The 15,546-nt window shown below is 35.1% G+C and overlaps 2 protein-coding genes across 3 annotated transcripts; one reads left to right on the top strand and one right to left on the bottom strand.

The window, feature by feature from the left end:
• Positions 1 to 430: 430 nt before the first annotated feature.
• On the bottom strand, positions 431 to 2,299 carry LOC107738777 (forkhead box protein L1-like). Its single transcript, XM_016550623.1, has one exon. The coding sequence runs from the start codon at positions 2,042 to 2,044 to the stop codon at positions 947 to 949; it is 1,098 nt and encodes a 365-aa protein (XP_016406109.1). The 5' UTR covers positions 2,045 to 2,299; the 3' UTR covers positions 431 to 946.
• A 3,692-nt stretch (positions 2,300 to 5,991) lies between these two features.
• LOC107738752 (UPF0183 protein C16orf70 homolog) lies at positions 5,992 to 15,540 on the top strand. Of its 2 annotated transcripts, none has more exons than XM_016550594.1 (16): positions 5,992 to 6,975; positions 8,030 to 8,112; positions 8,236 to 8,319; positions 8,435 to 8,478; positions 8,664 to 8,743; positions 8,835 to 8,929; positions 10,965 to 11,029; positions 11,342 to 11,454; positions 12,793 to 12,926; positions 13,065 to 13,148; positions 13,287 to 13,369; positions 13,589 to 13,632; positions 13,711 to 13,760; positions 13,906 to 13,964; positions 14,360 to 14,432; positions 15,309 to 15,540. In XM_016550594.1, the coding sequence occupies exons 1-16, from the start codon at positions 6,912 to 6,914 to the stop codon at positions 15,396 to 15,398; spliced, it is 1,245 nt and encodes a 414-aa protein (XP_016406080.1). In that variant the 5' UTR covers positions 5,992 to 6,911; the 3' UTR covers positions 15,399 to 15,540. The 2 variants fall into 2 exon arrangements, with proteins under 2 accessions (XP_016406080.1, XP_016406079.1); XM_016550593.1 differs by having other exon boundaries at positions 10,932 to 11,029.
• The last annotated feature ends 6 nt before the right edge of the window (positions 15,541 to 15,546 follow it).

Here is a 15,546-nt window from a genome sequence, read left to right as displayed (position 1 = left end):
ATGCATATAGCAACAAGTAGTTGTTGAGTTGGCTGTATATAAATGACATATGGTCTTACATTCACACATACACACACACACACACACACACACACATACTGTATGTATATATTATATATATATATATATATATATATATACATATATATACTTTATATACTTGCCCCAAAAAACTGTTTTTCGTTAAGTAAAACATATTAATGAAAGCACAACTGTAAGTTCCTACTGGTATTTCACCTTCATAAAAAAGGTTTCTTCGGGGTTTCAGTTTCAGATTGAGTCAATATTTATATATATATATATAGTATATCAGGTTATTTTGTGTAGGAAACTGAAGATGTTTATTTCAACAAGGTTTTACTCATACTCACTGTTTATTTAAAGAATTGAGTTCTCTATACTCAATATAAATCTTACATTGAAAGCCCAAGGTACAACCCAATTGATTTTCTCTTCTTTCCAAAAATGTATCTTTAAGCAGTAAATCAAGTTTGAGTTTTTGTGTATAGTTGTAGAGGAGAGGACAAGAACAACAGCACATTGCTGTTTGTCAAGTATCTGTCATAAGTGCTGAGAGGAACATATAAAACCCTTGCTCATATAAACATTATCATTTTACAAAGACATCTGTGCTCAGGAGTGCGTTCTTGATCATAGTACACACATCATTAGAATTAACTACTGTTAGTATACTGTACAGTATACTGTTCTTTAGAGTGGCCACCCATGTTGAATTCCATAACGACAACAATAATAGTAGTAGTAGACATAATAATAAAAGTTTTAGCCTGAATGTTTGATATACGTGTTAAAAACTGTTTTTGTTTGCAATTAATCATTAAAAAACACTGAAAATAAGAATGTTACTGTTACTGAATTCACTGAAAATTTCTAGACATACATTTATTTGCTACAGTCTGGGATTCGTCAAGCCATAAAAGAGTCGTCAAAAGAATAATTTCTCATCGGTTTTCTCTCTGAAGTTCAGCATTTTGTCAGGGCAGGTGAGAGACAGGTAGGAGCTGAGCGGGAATCCGCGAGGGTACAGCAGCGGGGACGAGAGTGCGTAACCGCGCGACTCCAAACACGCGACCGGCGCTCCTCCGGCAACGCCGCACCTTCGCTGGAACTGGTTCTCCTTTTTTGACAGAATACTGTCTATGCTAAACTCCTTTGATTTGTCTGTTGTTTTTCGTGGGTGCGTCTGAGCATTCGTCTCTTTGGATTTGGCGTCTCCAGTTTGCGCGCTTCCAGTGTCATTCATCACGGCTACCGGCGTCTCTTGCGCGTTTAAGGGCGCAGTGTTTGTGCCATTGAGGTTGTTTAGAGACACTGTGCTGGTCTGTTCAGGCGTCGGGCATCTTGGGTTAGCGCCCGCTGTGGTCGAGGGTGCCAAACACCAGTCTTTCGTGGGGCTTGAGGCGTGCTCGTTATTTTGTGGTTGGATGTTTAGATCTCTTTCGGGATGCTTTTCGTGTTGCCGTTTGCTTATATCCGAGTCCTCTTTCTCCAAAAGAGCACTTTGATGAAGTTTAGACTTCAGGGTCGTCGCTCTGGTTCTTTTATGTCCCATTTTAGTCTCTCCCGTCTCCTGAGTCCTGCACTTTCTCTTGCGTCTCCGGTAGTTTCCGTTCTCGAACATGTCCAGGCATTTGGTGTCCAGCGTCCAGTAGCTGCCCTTCCCCGGTCGCCCTTTTTCTCTGGGCACTTTGATGAAGCACTCGTTCAGCGAAAGGTTGTGGCGGATCGAGTTCTGCCAGCCTTGCTTGTTGTCATGGTAATAGGGGAAGCGGTCCATGATGAACTGATAGATGCCGCTTAACGTTGCGCGCTTGTCCGGTGAGTTTTTAATTGCCATTGCGATGAGCGCGATGTAGCTGTAGGGAGGTTTCTGCGGAGGTTCCTGCCGGCTGGACGCGAATCCCAAAGCGGGAATGATGCCTCCAACTTCGCCACCGTAAACATAGATTAAGGAGGAATTCGAGAGAGTGAGAGCCGACGCAGCCACGCCGGACTGTGGCACATGGCTGTGGTATAAACTCATGACCTCGGAGGACAGTCTCAGTCTGGGGAGATCGCCACCGGTGTGTCCGCTTCATGAGTCTAAAATGTTAAATAATTGTTGTCCGTTTTGCTGTTTTATGTTGACTTAGCGCTGGAAAATAAATTGTCTATGATAAACACTCGTTGTGTTCCTTCAGCCCACCCACATTAATTAAATTTTCATTGCCGAAAGCCTCGAGTCTCTCCCTCTCCCCGCGTGTCCCCTGCCTACCAGCCAATGGTGTGCTCGGTTATTCCTTCATTTGTTTATAGAATTAGTCTGTTGATAAGTCTGCCCACCCAAGTTGAATCAAGCTGTGTTTATTTGGAAAAATTTCCGGGCACCCAATACATAAACGCACTGATCTGATGTTTGAAATATCACGTCCACCCTTAACGCTGAAAGTTGCTCGCACAGAGAGAACAAGCAAACATGACAGAGCTCTTTCTGGGAGTTGCTTTGGGTTGCTAGAAAAGAAAACAAAGCAGGCTATGTAAAGGAAAATAACTTCATTTCTTTGTAACTCAGATTGTGGACACCGCAGTTGACATTCACTTACTAAATCCATTTAGCCTAATTTGGCATTTTTGTGTCAGATGAATCTGTAAGGGGATAGGTTGTTTGCAACGCAATGGAGCGGTATTTTGTGGAATTCCGCACTATAAAATGTTAAAATGTTGCAGTAAAAGTTGCAAGTTAGAAGTGAAAAATAGAAATGATCTTATAATTGACATATTTTATAATTTCATTTTATAATTTACAGGATGATATGCACTTTCACAGAAATATCTTGACAAAAATTGTTAGCTAGAATTCCATGCACAAATCATCTTTTATCATCAAATTTAAAAATCTTATTAAAAACGTTTTTCCTCAATGCACAGGAGTGTTTTATGTTGTTGTTTATATCTTTATAATTTTAGCATTGTGTGTCTAGGTACAAGAGTTGTGGGACAGTACCCTTTCAACAGGTACTAAATTGCACCTTTTAAGTACTAAAATGTACCATTTAGGTACTAATGTGTACCTTTAAGGTACTGATATGCACCCTTTAGGGATAAATGTGCACCTTTTCTTAACTTTAGCACATCATGTGGTCTACCAACCACCTGTGTTATCAATGCATTTTACAATAACTAACTACAAAGATTTAGTGATGATTTTAATGACATGAAAATGGCATCACGTAATGCTTGTAATATATGCAGTGCACTGAATTTTTTATGATTTAGTTCTGGCAACCAGCTGGTAGTACAAAACCATTTTTATTGGTATATAGCTTCTCCTTACATAAAATTTTCATCAGTTTGCTAACAATAGATGAAAGAGCAGTGATATCCAAAAAAGGAAAACTTGGCAGGACGTTAGGATAAACTGTATTATTTGTGGATGCACGCATGATGCTTTATATTATGTATTTTCCTGTTTATAGGACAGAGAGGGATTATAACAACTTTACAAGTGCACACAGCTGGCCTGTGATTACATTACGCATTTGGAGGTTTCTGTGGATAAACTTGAAAGTTTTTCCTGAGTTTGTACTATCCCTCTGAAGATGGTGATTCATAAAGTTTTAGACTAAAAATCCAGACCGACAGCATGCCACTATGATAATGTAGGTTTCAACGTACAGAGATTGTTTAATGCCACAGATGTGTTGCCATTTTCTTTGAGCGTGTCTAAACTTTCAATATTGTTTTATTAAGCTTTTAACTGACAAAAGCATTGCCTTTTTGTGTTTGATCAAACGGTATAATAACAGTAAATGAATTGCCTTTGTTTTTCATATTACTTCATTATTGATAGCTCTTAAAACGATTAACATTTTATTTGAGTTGTCTTCATTCAACATGAATTTTTCATCAGTGAATCTGTCTTCAGAGCTCAAAACAAGGACAGAAATGTGGTTTTAGATTGTTTGTATAAGTAGACACAGGTTTTTCTGTTATTTTTAACCGTTAAGAACATGTGTTAAAATTCCTTACTCTTTGTTTTATTCATCATGTTCCCATCTGAAGGATGAAAACAAACAACAAAAAACCCTGTGAAACAGACTGGCAAGGTTTGTTACTAAACACAATAAATAAAATCAGGGCCAACAATTTTTCCACAAACAATGTAATTGGAGTTTTGATCTGGGCTATTGGTGCAGAGAAAGTCAAATTATTCACAGAGCTTTGCAAATCATTCACAGTGTCTCGTTCTGTCTTTTCAATCAATTTGTGTCAAATGTGAATATATTGCATACTCTTTTAAAGGGTTTTCCGGAAAATGTATCTTTCATTTTATTTGGACAGTTTTTGTTTACCAGGCCTTTTTATCCAAAACTACTTACAAAGCTACTTAATTATGGAAAAAGGCCCAATGGGACAATGCGGGGTTAAATGGGGTTTGCTCAGACACACAAAAGCATGTTTCACATAATAAACAAACATAGTTTGTTACATATACAAACTCTCAAAGAACATGCACACACTGTACCGCACATATACTGGCATATGATCAAGACAAGGAGGTTCAAGCTATAAACTTATCTTAAATGTACTGTATACACATATATATTTTCATCCAAACATTATATTATGCAATTCTTAGACCACTGACTCTTCAGCTTTTGAACATTGGTGTTGTTCTATTCTATTCTATTCTATTCATCTGTTTATGCATCTGCCCAACAAATATTTTTGGCTCTTTTTGTGTTTGTATGAATCCTTGTGTGTATGTACATTTGTACTAGATGAGCATGTGATGAACAAAAGTGAACAAAGTAGGCCTACTCACAGAAAACACAGACAAATGTAAATTAAATTTGAACAATATAGTCAGACACCAGAGGAACATATCATTTGAACATTTTATGTCATGTTTTTGAGTATAAATAATAATACACAGACAGTTTCCTTAATCTCAGCATTCACCACATTGTCTCTCTGTATTATCATCACCTGCACTGTTATGAAAGCACTGGCCAGTCACTCCAGGCTTTCAATAAATGACGCCATCTGGTGGCTTTTTATCAGTATTCTCGATCTATAGCCTTTTCAAATTACTGTTCATTTGGTGTGGCTTTTCCTGTATGTGACCACAAGCTCAATTTTTTGATTTAGCTGTCAGATCTAGCCTTAGGCTGGAATGAACAAGAAAAAGTAAAGAGTCCCTGCCCATAACAGTTACTCCTTATCTTTCTCTGTGACAAAAACAGTAGGCCTAATAGACCTTAATCAGGATCGACGCCATACTGAATTTTATGCTGACGAAAATAAGGCCGTGAGGGATAGACTTTACAGTATACTCAACGGTATGCACTGTTTTATGGAGTTTTTGTTTACTGAAAGTCTTTTGTAATATGTTTTGTCAGCTGAACAATCGATAAGTTCAACAACAGCACAGTCCAAAACACTCCACACTTGACACCTAAAAGCCTCGTTTTGGTGCTTGTCAAAACTTAAATATGGCGGTACTCTGACTGAGGTCTATTAAATGTATTATTTTATTTATTTAAAGCAAACTGATATTGTCTTTTGTGTATTTCTTAGCCTGCTATGTGAGATGAGCTAAAAAGTAAAGTTTACCTGCACTCTTGGACGACACTGTTGGACGAATCCCGTGAGCAGACCAAAAATTAAATGATGTTCAAAAATGTAATACCATAAACAGTATATAGTATTTCCGACATAAATATTTTGCTTTAAGCACCAAACTAATAATATGTCACATAAAATCTGGTCAGTGATCCATCAACATAGAAACGTCAACAGGATCGAACTATCGAGTCGAACTTTCTTTATTTTATTTTTACTGATTTATTTATTATTTTGTGTTATTTTTGGCTATGGCTTTTTGTGTTCTGTTTACGGACTGTGCCCCCTCTTTGACTTTTATTTTGAAAATTGCCGCCAGGAAGTGCTATCTTGTTCGCATAGGAAGTTGAATTATCAGCTGATCATGGTGTTTGGGATGGAAGTTGCTTTTGGCACGGAGGTGCTCTTTCTTTATCATCTTAAGCAAATCTTAAACGTCAGAGACACCGGAAAATAAAGCTGCATGTAACAGTGCGCGATCTCCAACAACCGAAACGGCGGCACCCGGAGAAATCCGCGTTATTAGGAACAGATGATGGTCATAAGTGGTGATCTGTTTGCTTGCTGTTGAATCATCGGAAAGAAAGAAAACGTCAGGCGAGGCTCGTGCGAGTCACTGATAGTCGGATGTGCCATAAATAGCCTAAATGCATGTAATTTATCTGGTTGGACACGAAATTTTCTTCGTTCGATGTAATAATTAGTAGATTATGTGTTTTATGTGATTCAGGAGTAAGTCAAAGGTCAGATCAAAGTGTTTGTTGTTGTTGTTTTTCTTTTTTTGCAACAGACAGCAGTTATATAATTTGTTCGCCTATATATTGGTTATAAGATAAATAACGTCTTGAATTAATTCATGCTTATGGAAGCTGATATAAGAGCAGCAACCTGTAACCAATTATTCATTCTTGACATGGGCTCGCTGTGACTGACATACAGTTTACTTGTTTAATTTATTTAAGCTTAGTCATATTGACCTTTTTATAAGTGTGTTTGCGAGTGTGTATCTGTGATTCGTTTTATAGTGTTATTTATAAGCATGGTGACAGTGCAGTGCGTTGATAGCTGGATTGCATCACTTGTGTTTTGACATATCTGACGTCAGGGGTGTCGTGTGTCACTCAAACTGTGTTTAAAGTGTGTGGGAGCTTTTTAAACATACTACTTCGTTATATTTGGACTGATTTGGTGATTTAACGGTGGATTATTCAAGATATTTCGAGAGGGAAGACTCAGATCTGGCACAGTCAGAGATCCTCGTTGATATTCCCAGTTTCTCCCCGCCAATGCTGGATCTGGAGGTCGTTCCTGAGCGATCTTTGGGAAATGAACAATGGGAATTCGCATTAGGTGAGTGTGAGATCAGTTCAAAAGCTGAAGTAAACATTGCATGTTGAATTATCTAATGCTAGACTACTTGAAAACGAGCTGATTTATTTGAGATTATAGTCAGTTGCCATCAGGGTTTCATAATGCATCACATTCTCTGTGACACGTTCACATCTGAGGTTCACTTGACCTGAAAAAGTCCCAGTTTCACTGATTTTTTTTTCGTCCCTCTATTTTGTTTCACTAGGGCTGATACAGGAATATTCAAAGAAAACATAATATATTAAATATATTTCAAATTAAATTTAAATATATTTAACTCATGATGAATGGAATCAGCATTATCGCAATTTTGCATCACATTGAATGTTTTTTTTTGTGTTTTTTTTTTGATACCGTTATTAATCCAGTTTGTTTCCTTTCTACATACTAAATAAATAAATACATGAGAAATAAATAAAAAATATGACTTTATTATCTGGTTAGATATGTATTGTTTTAATGATATAAATAATTGTTATTTATTTTAAACCCTCCGCCAAGAAAACAGTCTGTTAAAAAAAAAAAACATGTATATACTACTGAGGCCCGTTCGTTTCAAGAACTGCAACGCGACTAACGATATTTGCGTCTACATCAACGAACGATGACGTTATGTTTGTTCAGGTATGCTATTAACAAATTGCAACATCGCGCGCTTTAAAATATTAATTATTTTGTTTGATTGTCAGTGTTTTTTTCGCTCATAAACTGAAATGCTCCGCTATTGTTTTTTTGTTGCTGTTTGTTTTGTTGTTGTTTTTTAAGACAGGCTTTATGGTTAGTTATTGTTCTTGTTGTGACTGGACCATTAAACTTAAAAAAAGTTACTTTTGATCAAAAAAAATATTACTTTTGGACTGTGCCGTGTAATAATAAATTATTATAAACGTTGACAAGTTATTTACCCTATGATTATGTGTTTTATGCCCTGTAATTATCATGTTTTTACTACACACTGTGTACAGCTGTTGATGCCACTTCTTTCATCATCATGTTAATGTGAACTGAACTGTTTGCCTGGATATGTTTCCAGGGATGCCATTGGCCCAGGCCATTTCAATATTACAGAAACACTGCCGAATCATCAAAAATGTCCAGGTGCTCTACAGCGAACAAGTACGGATCTGCTATTATTATGTCTATGAATGTCTATGTTGTGACTGTGAGGTTTTTATCTAAGGCACTAAAGTATATGGATTATTTGTATCCTTATCTGGCCTGTTTCTCTCCCTCAAACAGATGCCACTCAGCCACGACCTCATTCTCAACTTGACTCAGGATGGAATTAAACTGCTGTTTGACGCCTGCAATCAGAGACTGAAGGTGAGAGGTGACGTGTGTGTGTGTGTGTGTGTGATAGAGATTTTGGGCTAAAATATGTTTATTTCTTACACTACGTTGCCGATATATCTCCATTGAGTCAGTGTTGTTTTTGCAGGTAATTGAAGTGTACGATTTGAGCAAAGTGAAACTGAAATACTGGTAAGTCATCTTGTTTAGCCACAGTAGTTGTGGATTACATTTGTGTTTCACCCAGAATTAAGCTTTTTTAAGATTAAGATATTATAGAATATAGATATTATAGAATTAAGATATACTAACTTCTACTAATAACTTCTTTGTCAGCTACAGAAATGTAAAATGACGCATTCCTCTGTTAATTACAGTGGAGTACATTTTAACTCTCAGGCAATAGCACCTACTATTGAGCAGATTGATCAGTCTTTTGGCGCTACTCATCCAGGAGGTGAGATTTATTGTCTGTGTCAGTTATTTGTCCAGACTCCTTTTTACTGTGTCTGTGTATTTATTGTGGGCTTCATGTTCTCTCTGTCCAGTCTACAATGCTGCCGAGCAGCTCTTCCACCTGAACTTCCGAGGGCTTTCCTTCTCTTTCCAGCTGGACTCGTGGAGTGAAGCTCCTAAATATGAGGTGAGACTGGGTTCGTTGTTCATGGTATTTAGATGGAGATTCAAAGAATACAGGTAAAACCATTGTATTGCATTTAGCATGATGTATAAATATGGTATTTCCATGGTATTTTCAACTTTTTTGTTAGTGTGCACTCTTCCTTTCACTGCCCACTGCCTAAAAAATGTGGCTTATTCTATTGTTACATGTGATTGCTTTATAATTAAAGACATATAAAGCTAAGTACTGTACAGTGCGTGCATAATTATGATGCAAGTTGATATTCTGAGCATATTTTTTTTCCAAGCATATTTTACCAATTCCAAACCTTCAACATGTTATTCTTATTAAATGAGGGTCGTTTTTTAGGATTCTTTACCTAACCTAAGTCTCTGAGAACCGGACACCTTGCACTTCTGGAGACTAAAGGTAGGTTGCAGTTTTGGAAAATGGTGGCGCTGGAGACTAAATGGTTCCTGATGGTTTCACACCTATTTCTTCACCCTAATTCTTAATTTTTTTGCAGTTAATTGTGCCTTTTCTTCTCCACCGGTTTTTTTTTTTTGACCATGCTGACCCAATGACCATTTTGCTGTCCAATGGTCATGTCTTAACTTTGAAATTTCTGTATCATTAGTTTTGAATATTTCTAATGGGCATTTAATAATTTTTGACTTTTCAGTCTGAATTAAATCTCTTTTTTTTGGCTCATTTTATCTGTAAAAGAAAACCTTTCTTTCCTAATTCTGCACACCTGAACATAAGGAGTTTTTCACTTCCAGCCTTCATGGACAATTATATATCACTTATAAATTAATAAATACAAAATTAATAGTACTTATTAAGATTGATGTGGTTTGGAATTGGTAAAATGTGCTTGGAAAAAAAAAATATGATCAGAATATCAACTTGCATAATAATTATGCACGCACTGTATGTAGAATGATTGCAAAAAATAAAGTACTACCGTACTCATTAGTAATGAAGTAAATTAAAAGTAAATAATAATAATAATAATAATAAATAAATTAAAAATGTCCAATTTTAAATAATACTAGGCAACGTTTTTATTCAGAAAATATATTAATAGACATTTTTTAAAATAATTAAAATTTTTTTTGTCATGCATTAAGCTGAAAGACTATATAATTGTTCTTATTACTTTTGTTCTTGTTATTATTTTTATTATATGTATGTTTTTGTATATTTGTACATAATTATTTATTTATATATATATATAATTTTCAAACAAAACTGTTATATAATTGTTTTGAAATGATATATATGACTGAATTGTGAAATTGAAATGTTTCCTCTTGCCATGAATATAGCCACTGCTGCTGACATGGCGTTAAATCATAAATAAATAAATAAAATTTATGTATGTATTACTTATAAAGTTAAATATTGACAATATTAATAATAATATGAAGTACTTTATTATTAATGAAGTAAATTAAGATACATGCAGATAAGTACAGATTATTGCATGTAAACGAATGGCATTATATCAGTTTTATACTAGGGTTATTTCTATACTATTATAGTTTATTTTTTTTATAATTTATTAATGTTTAATTAGCTTTTATTTTTGTATTTTCAGTTTACATTTTAATTTAGTTTTTCAATTTTTTGTTTTAGTTCAATTCTAGTGATATTGTTATGTTCAGTTTTACATTTTTTAGTTTTTTTTAAAATTACTATTTAGATTTAAATTATTTAATTTCAGTTTTAGTTTTAGTTCATTTTAAGTGCTTAAACTTCAATGTGTCTAATTTTCATTTAGTTTAAGTTTTAATCTAATATTTGTATTTTATTTTAGCTTTGTTTCAATTAACAAAAATGTTAATTTTTAATACTTTAATTTCCTTCTAAGGATTAATAGTTTTAGATAATGATAATAACCCTGACCCATGTATGAATTGATCTAAAATACATTACTGTGATGATGTGAGCATCTTTTCACCAAAAGAGACACCTGCACAGACACCGTGTTCTACTCCTAGCTGTTTTGCCTTGACAGCCTAACTTTGCCCATGGCTTGGCCTCCCTGCAGATTCCCCATGGGGCCACTGTCAAACGGATGTACATTTACTCTGGAAACAACCTTCAAGAAACCAAGTAAGAGCCGTGCATGTGTTTGGATATTTGTGGAGTTTAGGTGTAAGTAAAATGCCATATCACTACTAATGAATGATTACAGCTGCATACTATTGAGCATGGATGTGTTTACTTACCTACCCTAAAGTTCAAAGTCATTGTCTTATTATGTCTATTTGAAATTTGTATGTGGCCCAGGGGCGCATTAATCTGCATTTAGTCTGAGACCTTGGGCCTCTAATTTTGATTGTTCAGTTTAAGCACTTGGTAAGAACGCTGTGGGTTGCATTCCCATTAAGCAGCAAACATTGTAAATTATATATTTCTTCACAGGGCTCCGGTGATGCCTCTGGCCTGTTACCTTGGTAATGTGTATGCCGAGAGTGTGGAGGTGTTGAGAGATGGGGCAGGACCGCTGGGTCTCAAACTTCGCCTTCTCACCGCAGGTATTATCCATAAAACTAATGTCAGACATCATTATGCAAGTTTTCAATAAACATGCATATGACTAAATTCATTTTAAGCATGTTGATGAGAGCAACAGTTCCCTGTTTTCTGGCAAGCTTCTGTGTTTAAAGGCATATCATGACATGTTATTCCAAAAGTTAAGCAGTGCTTAGCAAACCAGCATAAGTAATTTGTACTTCTGGGATAAATAAACATTTGTGCTGATTATTGTTTGATTGTTATTCATCGCCAACATAAACAAACAGCATAGGTTTATTTTATCGCTATAGCATAAACCATAAAGCTGGCATAATCATAGATGTATTGATCTTAACAAAGATGTTTATAGAGATTCTATTAAACATTCTTTTGAAATGTTCTTGGTAATCATCAGTATTGTGTGAGTGTAACTATATAGTTCAGTGTTTTCCAGCTGGAGGGCCCAAAAATGGATCGCAGGTCTGTTATGATAGGGGTCGCTGACAACAGAGAAAAACAATAACAAATGCAAATCATAAACCGCAACTATGTAATCATGCATTTTAGGATAGCAAAATACATAGGCTTATCAACAATATTTTACGGTTAATAAATAATATTCTTTTGAAAATTAACTTCATTTATCATAAAAAGGAAACAAAATGTCTTTAAAAACAAGCATTTTATTAACATAAATTTTTAAGAATATTTATTTACTGTTCAAAGTTTGGGGTCAGTAAGAAAAAAATCATGTGACACTGCGTCTTTCACGCAGCATACATCGGTGTTGTGCATTTTGACCAGTTGATGGGAAAAGTATTCTTAAAATGCATTAAAAATTCGGAATAATTTGTTATATATAATTATTCACGGTATTTAGAAGTGCCCATGATAACAATATCGCGCATATTCATTACCGTGATATATCGCATTACCGAGTACGGGCACAAGTCTACACTGAAGACTGCAGTAATGGCTGCTGAAAATTCAACTTTGCTGTCAGGAATAAATTGCATTTAAAAAAATATTAAAATAGAAAATAGGCATTTTAAATTGTAATAATATTTCCCAATATAACTGTTTTTACAGTAGTTTTGTTCAATAAATGCAGCCTTGGTAAAAATTAGACTTATTTCAAAAACATTAAAAATCTAAAGGTTTGGACGCAGTGTGCGTTTGTTTATATTTTTTAAACCAATTTTACTGCTGCCTTGATGTCCACAGTGAAATCTTAGTGCTGTAATCCAGATTATAAGTGACATCTAGTGATCCAGTAATAATAGAAAATGAATTAGCAAACAAATATGCTGTTTGCAACTCTGCTTTTTTTCACATTGTTTGTGTTTTTACTTTCTCAGGATGTGGCCCGGGAGTGTTGACTGATACGAAAGTGCGAGCCGTTGAGAGAAACATCTACTTTGGAGATTCTTGTCAGGATGTTTTGAGTGCTCTTGGCTCTCCACATAAGGTCTTCTACAAGTCAGAGGATAAGGTGATGACCAAACCTATTTATACAAAACACGGCACATTATTCTCAAGATGAGCAAAGCCACATTCTCAAAAATAAACACATTGCCTCCCATTTATTCTGTTTGTCTTGAAATATCTTTTCTTTTTTTGTACGTCTCAGATGAAGATCCATTCACCCTCCCCTCACAAGCAAGTCCCGTCCAAGTGTAATGACTACTTCTTTAACTATTATATTCTGGGAGTGGTGAGTATCATTTTTAACTTACTCCATTAGTTACATTACTTCTAATTACTCCATAACATGCTGTTAGTGTAGATTTTGTTTGTTCAGTTTACATAAACCCTTAAACTTTTGAGCAATTATTCTCTCTATATCTTTCAGGATATACTGTTTGACTCTACAACCCACTTGGTCAAAAAATTTGTCCTTCACACCAACTACCCTGGCCATTACAACTTCAACATGTGAGTCTCATTTCTGCTTTTATTGTATTATGTATTGCAGCATTGTAAATATTTGGTTGAATGTCTATGTCTATTTGGAAGATCATTCTGGAGGTTTTGCAGTCTGGGCATATTGATTGAATATTGATTTTCATTTCATAATGCTTGCAGTGTTTAGCAATGTGTGGTTTGAGTATCATATTCCAAGGAGAATGTAACTGCCCTTTATTCCCATCTCAGATATCATCGGTGTGATTTCAAGATTCCTCTCATCATTAAAAAAGGTCTATATTACATTCTCTGGACTAGATTGTTATTCTGTATTGTTTGGTGTTTTTCTTATTCTTTAAATTGTGTTTCAGATGGGGCAGATGCTCAGAGTGAGGACTGCATTTTGACCACCTACAGCAAAGTGAGTTCATGGACTTCATTGTATAGTCAACACATACGTTATATACACATGCATTAGATGCTATGTTATTCACTACTGTATGTGATAAATAATTCATAAAAGTTTTTAAGTGAGTACAAATTATGTTTTCAACTTTTGCACTCAGTGGGATCAGATTCAGGAGCTGCTAGGACACCCCATGGAAAAACCAGTTGTGCTACACCGGTGAGAGCCATAGGGGTAGATTTGACCACATGTTATTTTAGTATTATTTATGTAGAGGTATAGTATTTATTAATATTTTAAATGAGCTTTTCTTTGTATATTTACATTTTTGTATTTATGTTTTAGTTAGTTGTATGTGCTTTTGTCATTTTTATTAATTTTAGTTTTTATTTAATATTTCTAGTTATAGTTTTATAGTTGATATTTCAGCTTTATTTCAATTCATGAAATATTTTTAATAGTTTTGATTAAAAATATCAACACTGCCTGAATTTAAAAAAAAAAAGTCTGTAGTTTTTCACATGGTTTAGTTCAAACTACAGCATACAGACACCTCTGCATATGAAAACCTGTTCATAATCTCTGATTAATTGATTAATTGTGCTCTGCTGCAGGTCATCATCTGCAAACAATACCAACCCTTTTGGCTCCACATTTTGCTTTGGACTACAGCGGATGATATTTGAGGTATGTGGCTAGATCAACTGTGTGTACGGTTTGTTTTACTTAGTCAGCCTGTTTAAAAATAAATATATTAATTTTAAAAATAAATAAATATCTATAAATGGCAGATTTGGTATTCACACAGCTGTTGCAGCTGTGCTGTGTTCACAGCTGAGTGGAAATATCATTGGCTCTTACTAGGGATGTACTGGCTGATACAGTTTAGCAGATCATTATTTTCATGTTATGGCCAGTAACCAATAAATGGCCACTGTTAGAACCATTTTATTTTAATACATTTAAAAAAAAACAAAAAAACATTGAAAATTAGTCATTTTCATTGCTGTAAGTGAATTTAGTCATCACACAACATTAGAATGTACAATATGAAAAAATTTATATTCATATTTGTTAAAGATAATATTATTTATAAGAGAGCATTAGATAACTGCAAAGGTATTTTAAATGTAAAAACAGGGGAAATAGGCATGCACTATTAAAGTCATCATGAACTTTCTTTTTTTAATGGAATATTGCAGTATTTAATATAAATGGATTTATCCATGCACATATTTTTTCAAATCATGTGCCATCATGTGTTGTTAATCTTTAATCAAAATAACTTCGCAACAACATATTTTCGCCCTTTCTTGTTTAAGAAGCCATTTCACTTGGTTTTATGTCACAATAGGTGAGAAAATACTATCACAAATTTCATTTTATCCCGACTTTAAATATCCCAAACTGTGTGACAGTGATTTAAAAAAAAAAAAAAAAAAAGTCCCTATTATTTGCAGATAACCAGTATGGTACTGATATATTAATCACCCATAGATCCTACATAACTAAGCACTTAATTAACTATTGGATCTCATCTACATGTTGTTGCTGTGGTTGCAGGTCATGCAGAATAACCACATAGCTTCTGTGAGTCTCTACGGAGCGCCTCATCCAAGTAGCCTGGCCCGTGCCGATCCGAGCGCCCACTGAGGAAGCCGCCATGCCCACGGTGCCCGTCCAGCCCTGCAGAGCCTCTGAACTGACCAGCAGAGTGTGCCTTCACTCACTGCTGCCATCACACAAGCTAAAGCAAGACATGCTGGGAGTTTCTCTGGAGTTGAACTCCCCCGCCCCCCCC

This window comes from Sinocyclocheilus rhinocerous, unplaced genomic scaffold, assembly GCF_001515625.1.
Source record: "Sinocyclocheilus rhinocerous isolate Xijiao unplaced genomic scaffold, SAMN03320098_v1.1 scaffold1938, whole genome shotgun sequence".
NCBI classification, from domain to species: domain Eukaryota; kingdom Metazoa; phylum Chordata; class Actinopteri; order Cypriniformes; family Cyprinidae; genus Sinocyclocheilus; species Sinocyclocheilus rhinocerous.
Note: the sequence above shows the minus strand (reverse complement) of the source record. Positions and strands in the feature narration are given on the sequence as shown.

Bases quoted from the DNA above. Each gene is read 5' to 3' on its own strand.
- LOC107738777 (XM_016550623.1), bottom strand. From the start codon at position 2,044: ATGAGTTTATACCACAGCCATGTGCCACAGTCCGGCGTGGCTGCGTCG.
- LOC107738752 (XM_016550593.1), top strand. From the start codon at position 6,912: ATGCTGGATCTGGAGGTCGTTCCTGAGCGATCTTTGGGAAATGAACAA. The intron at 11,455-12,792 runs GTATTATCCATA...TTACTTTCTCAG, and splicing joins ACTTCGCCTTCTCACCGCAG to GATGTGGCCCGGGAGTGTTG. The intron at 14,433-15,308 runs GTATGTGGCTAG...CTGTGGTTGCAG, and splicing joins TACAGCGGATGATATTTGAG to GTCATGCAGAATAACCACAT.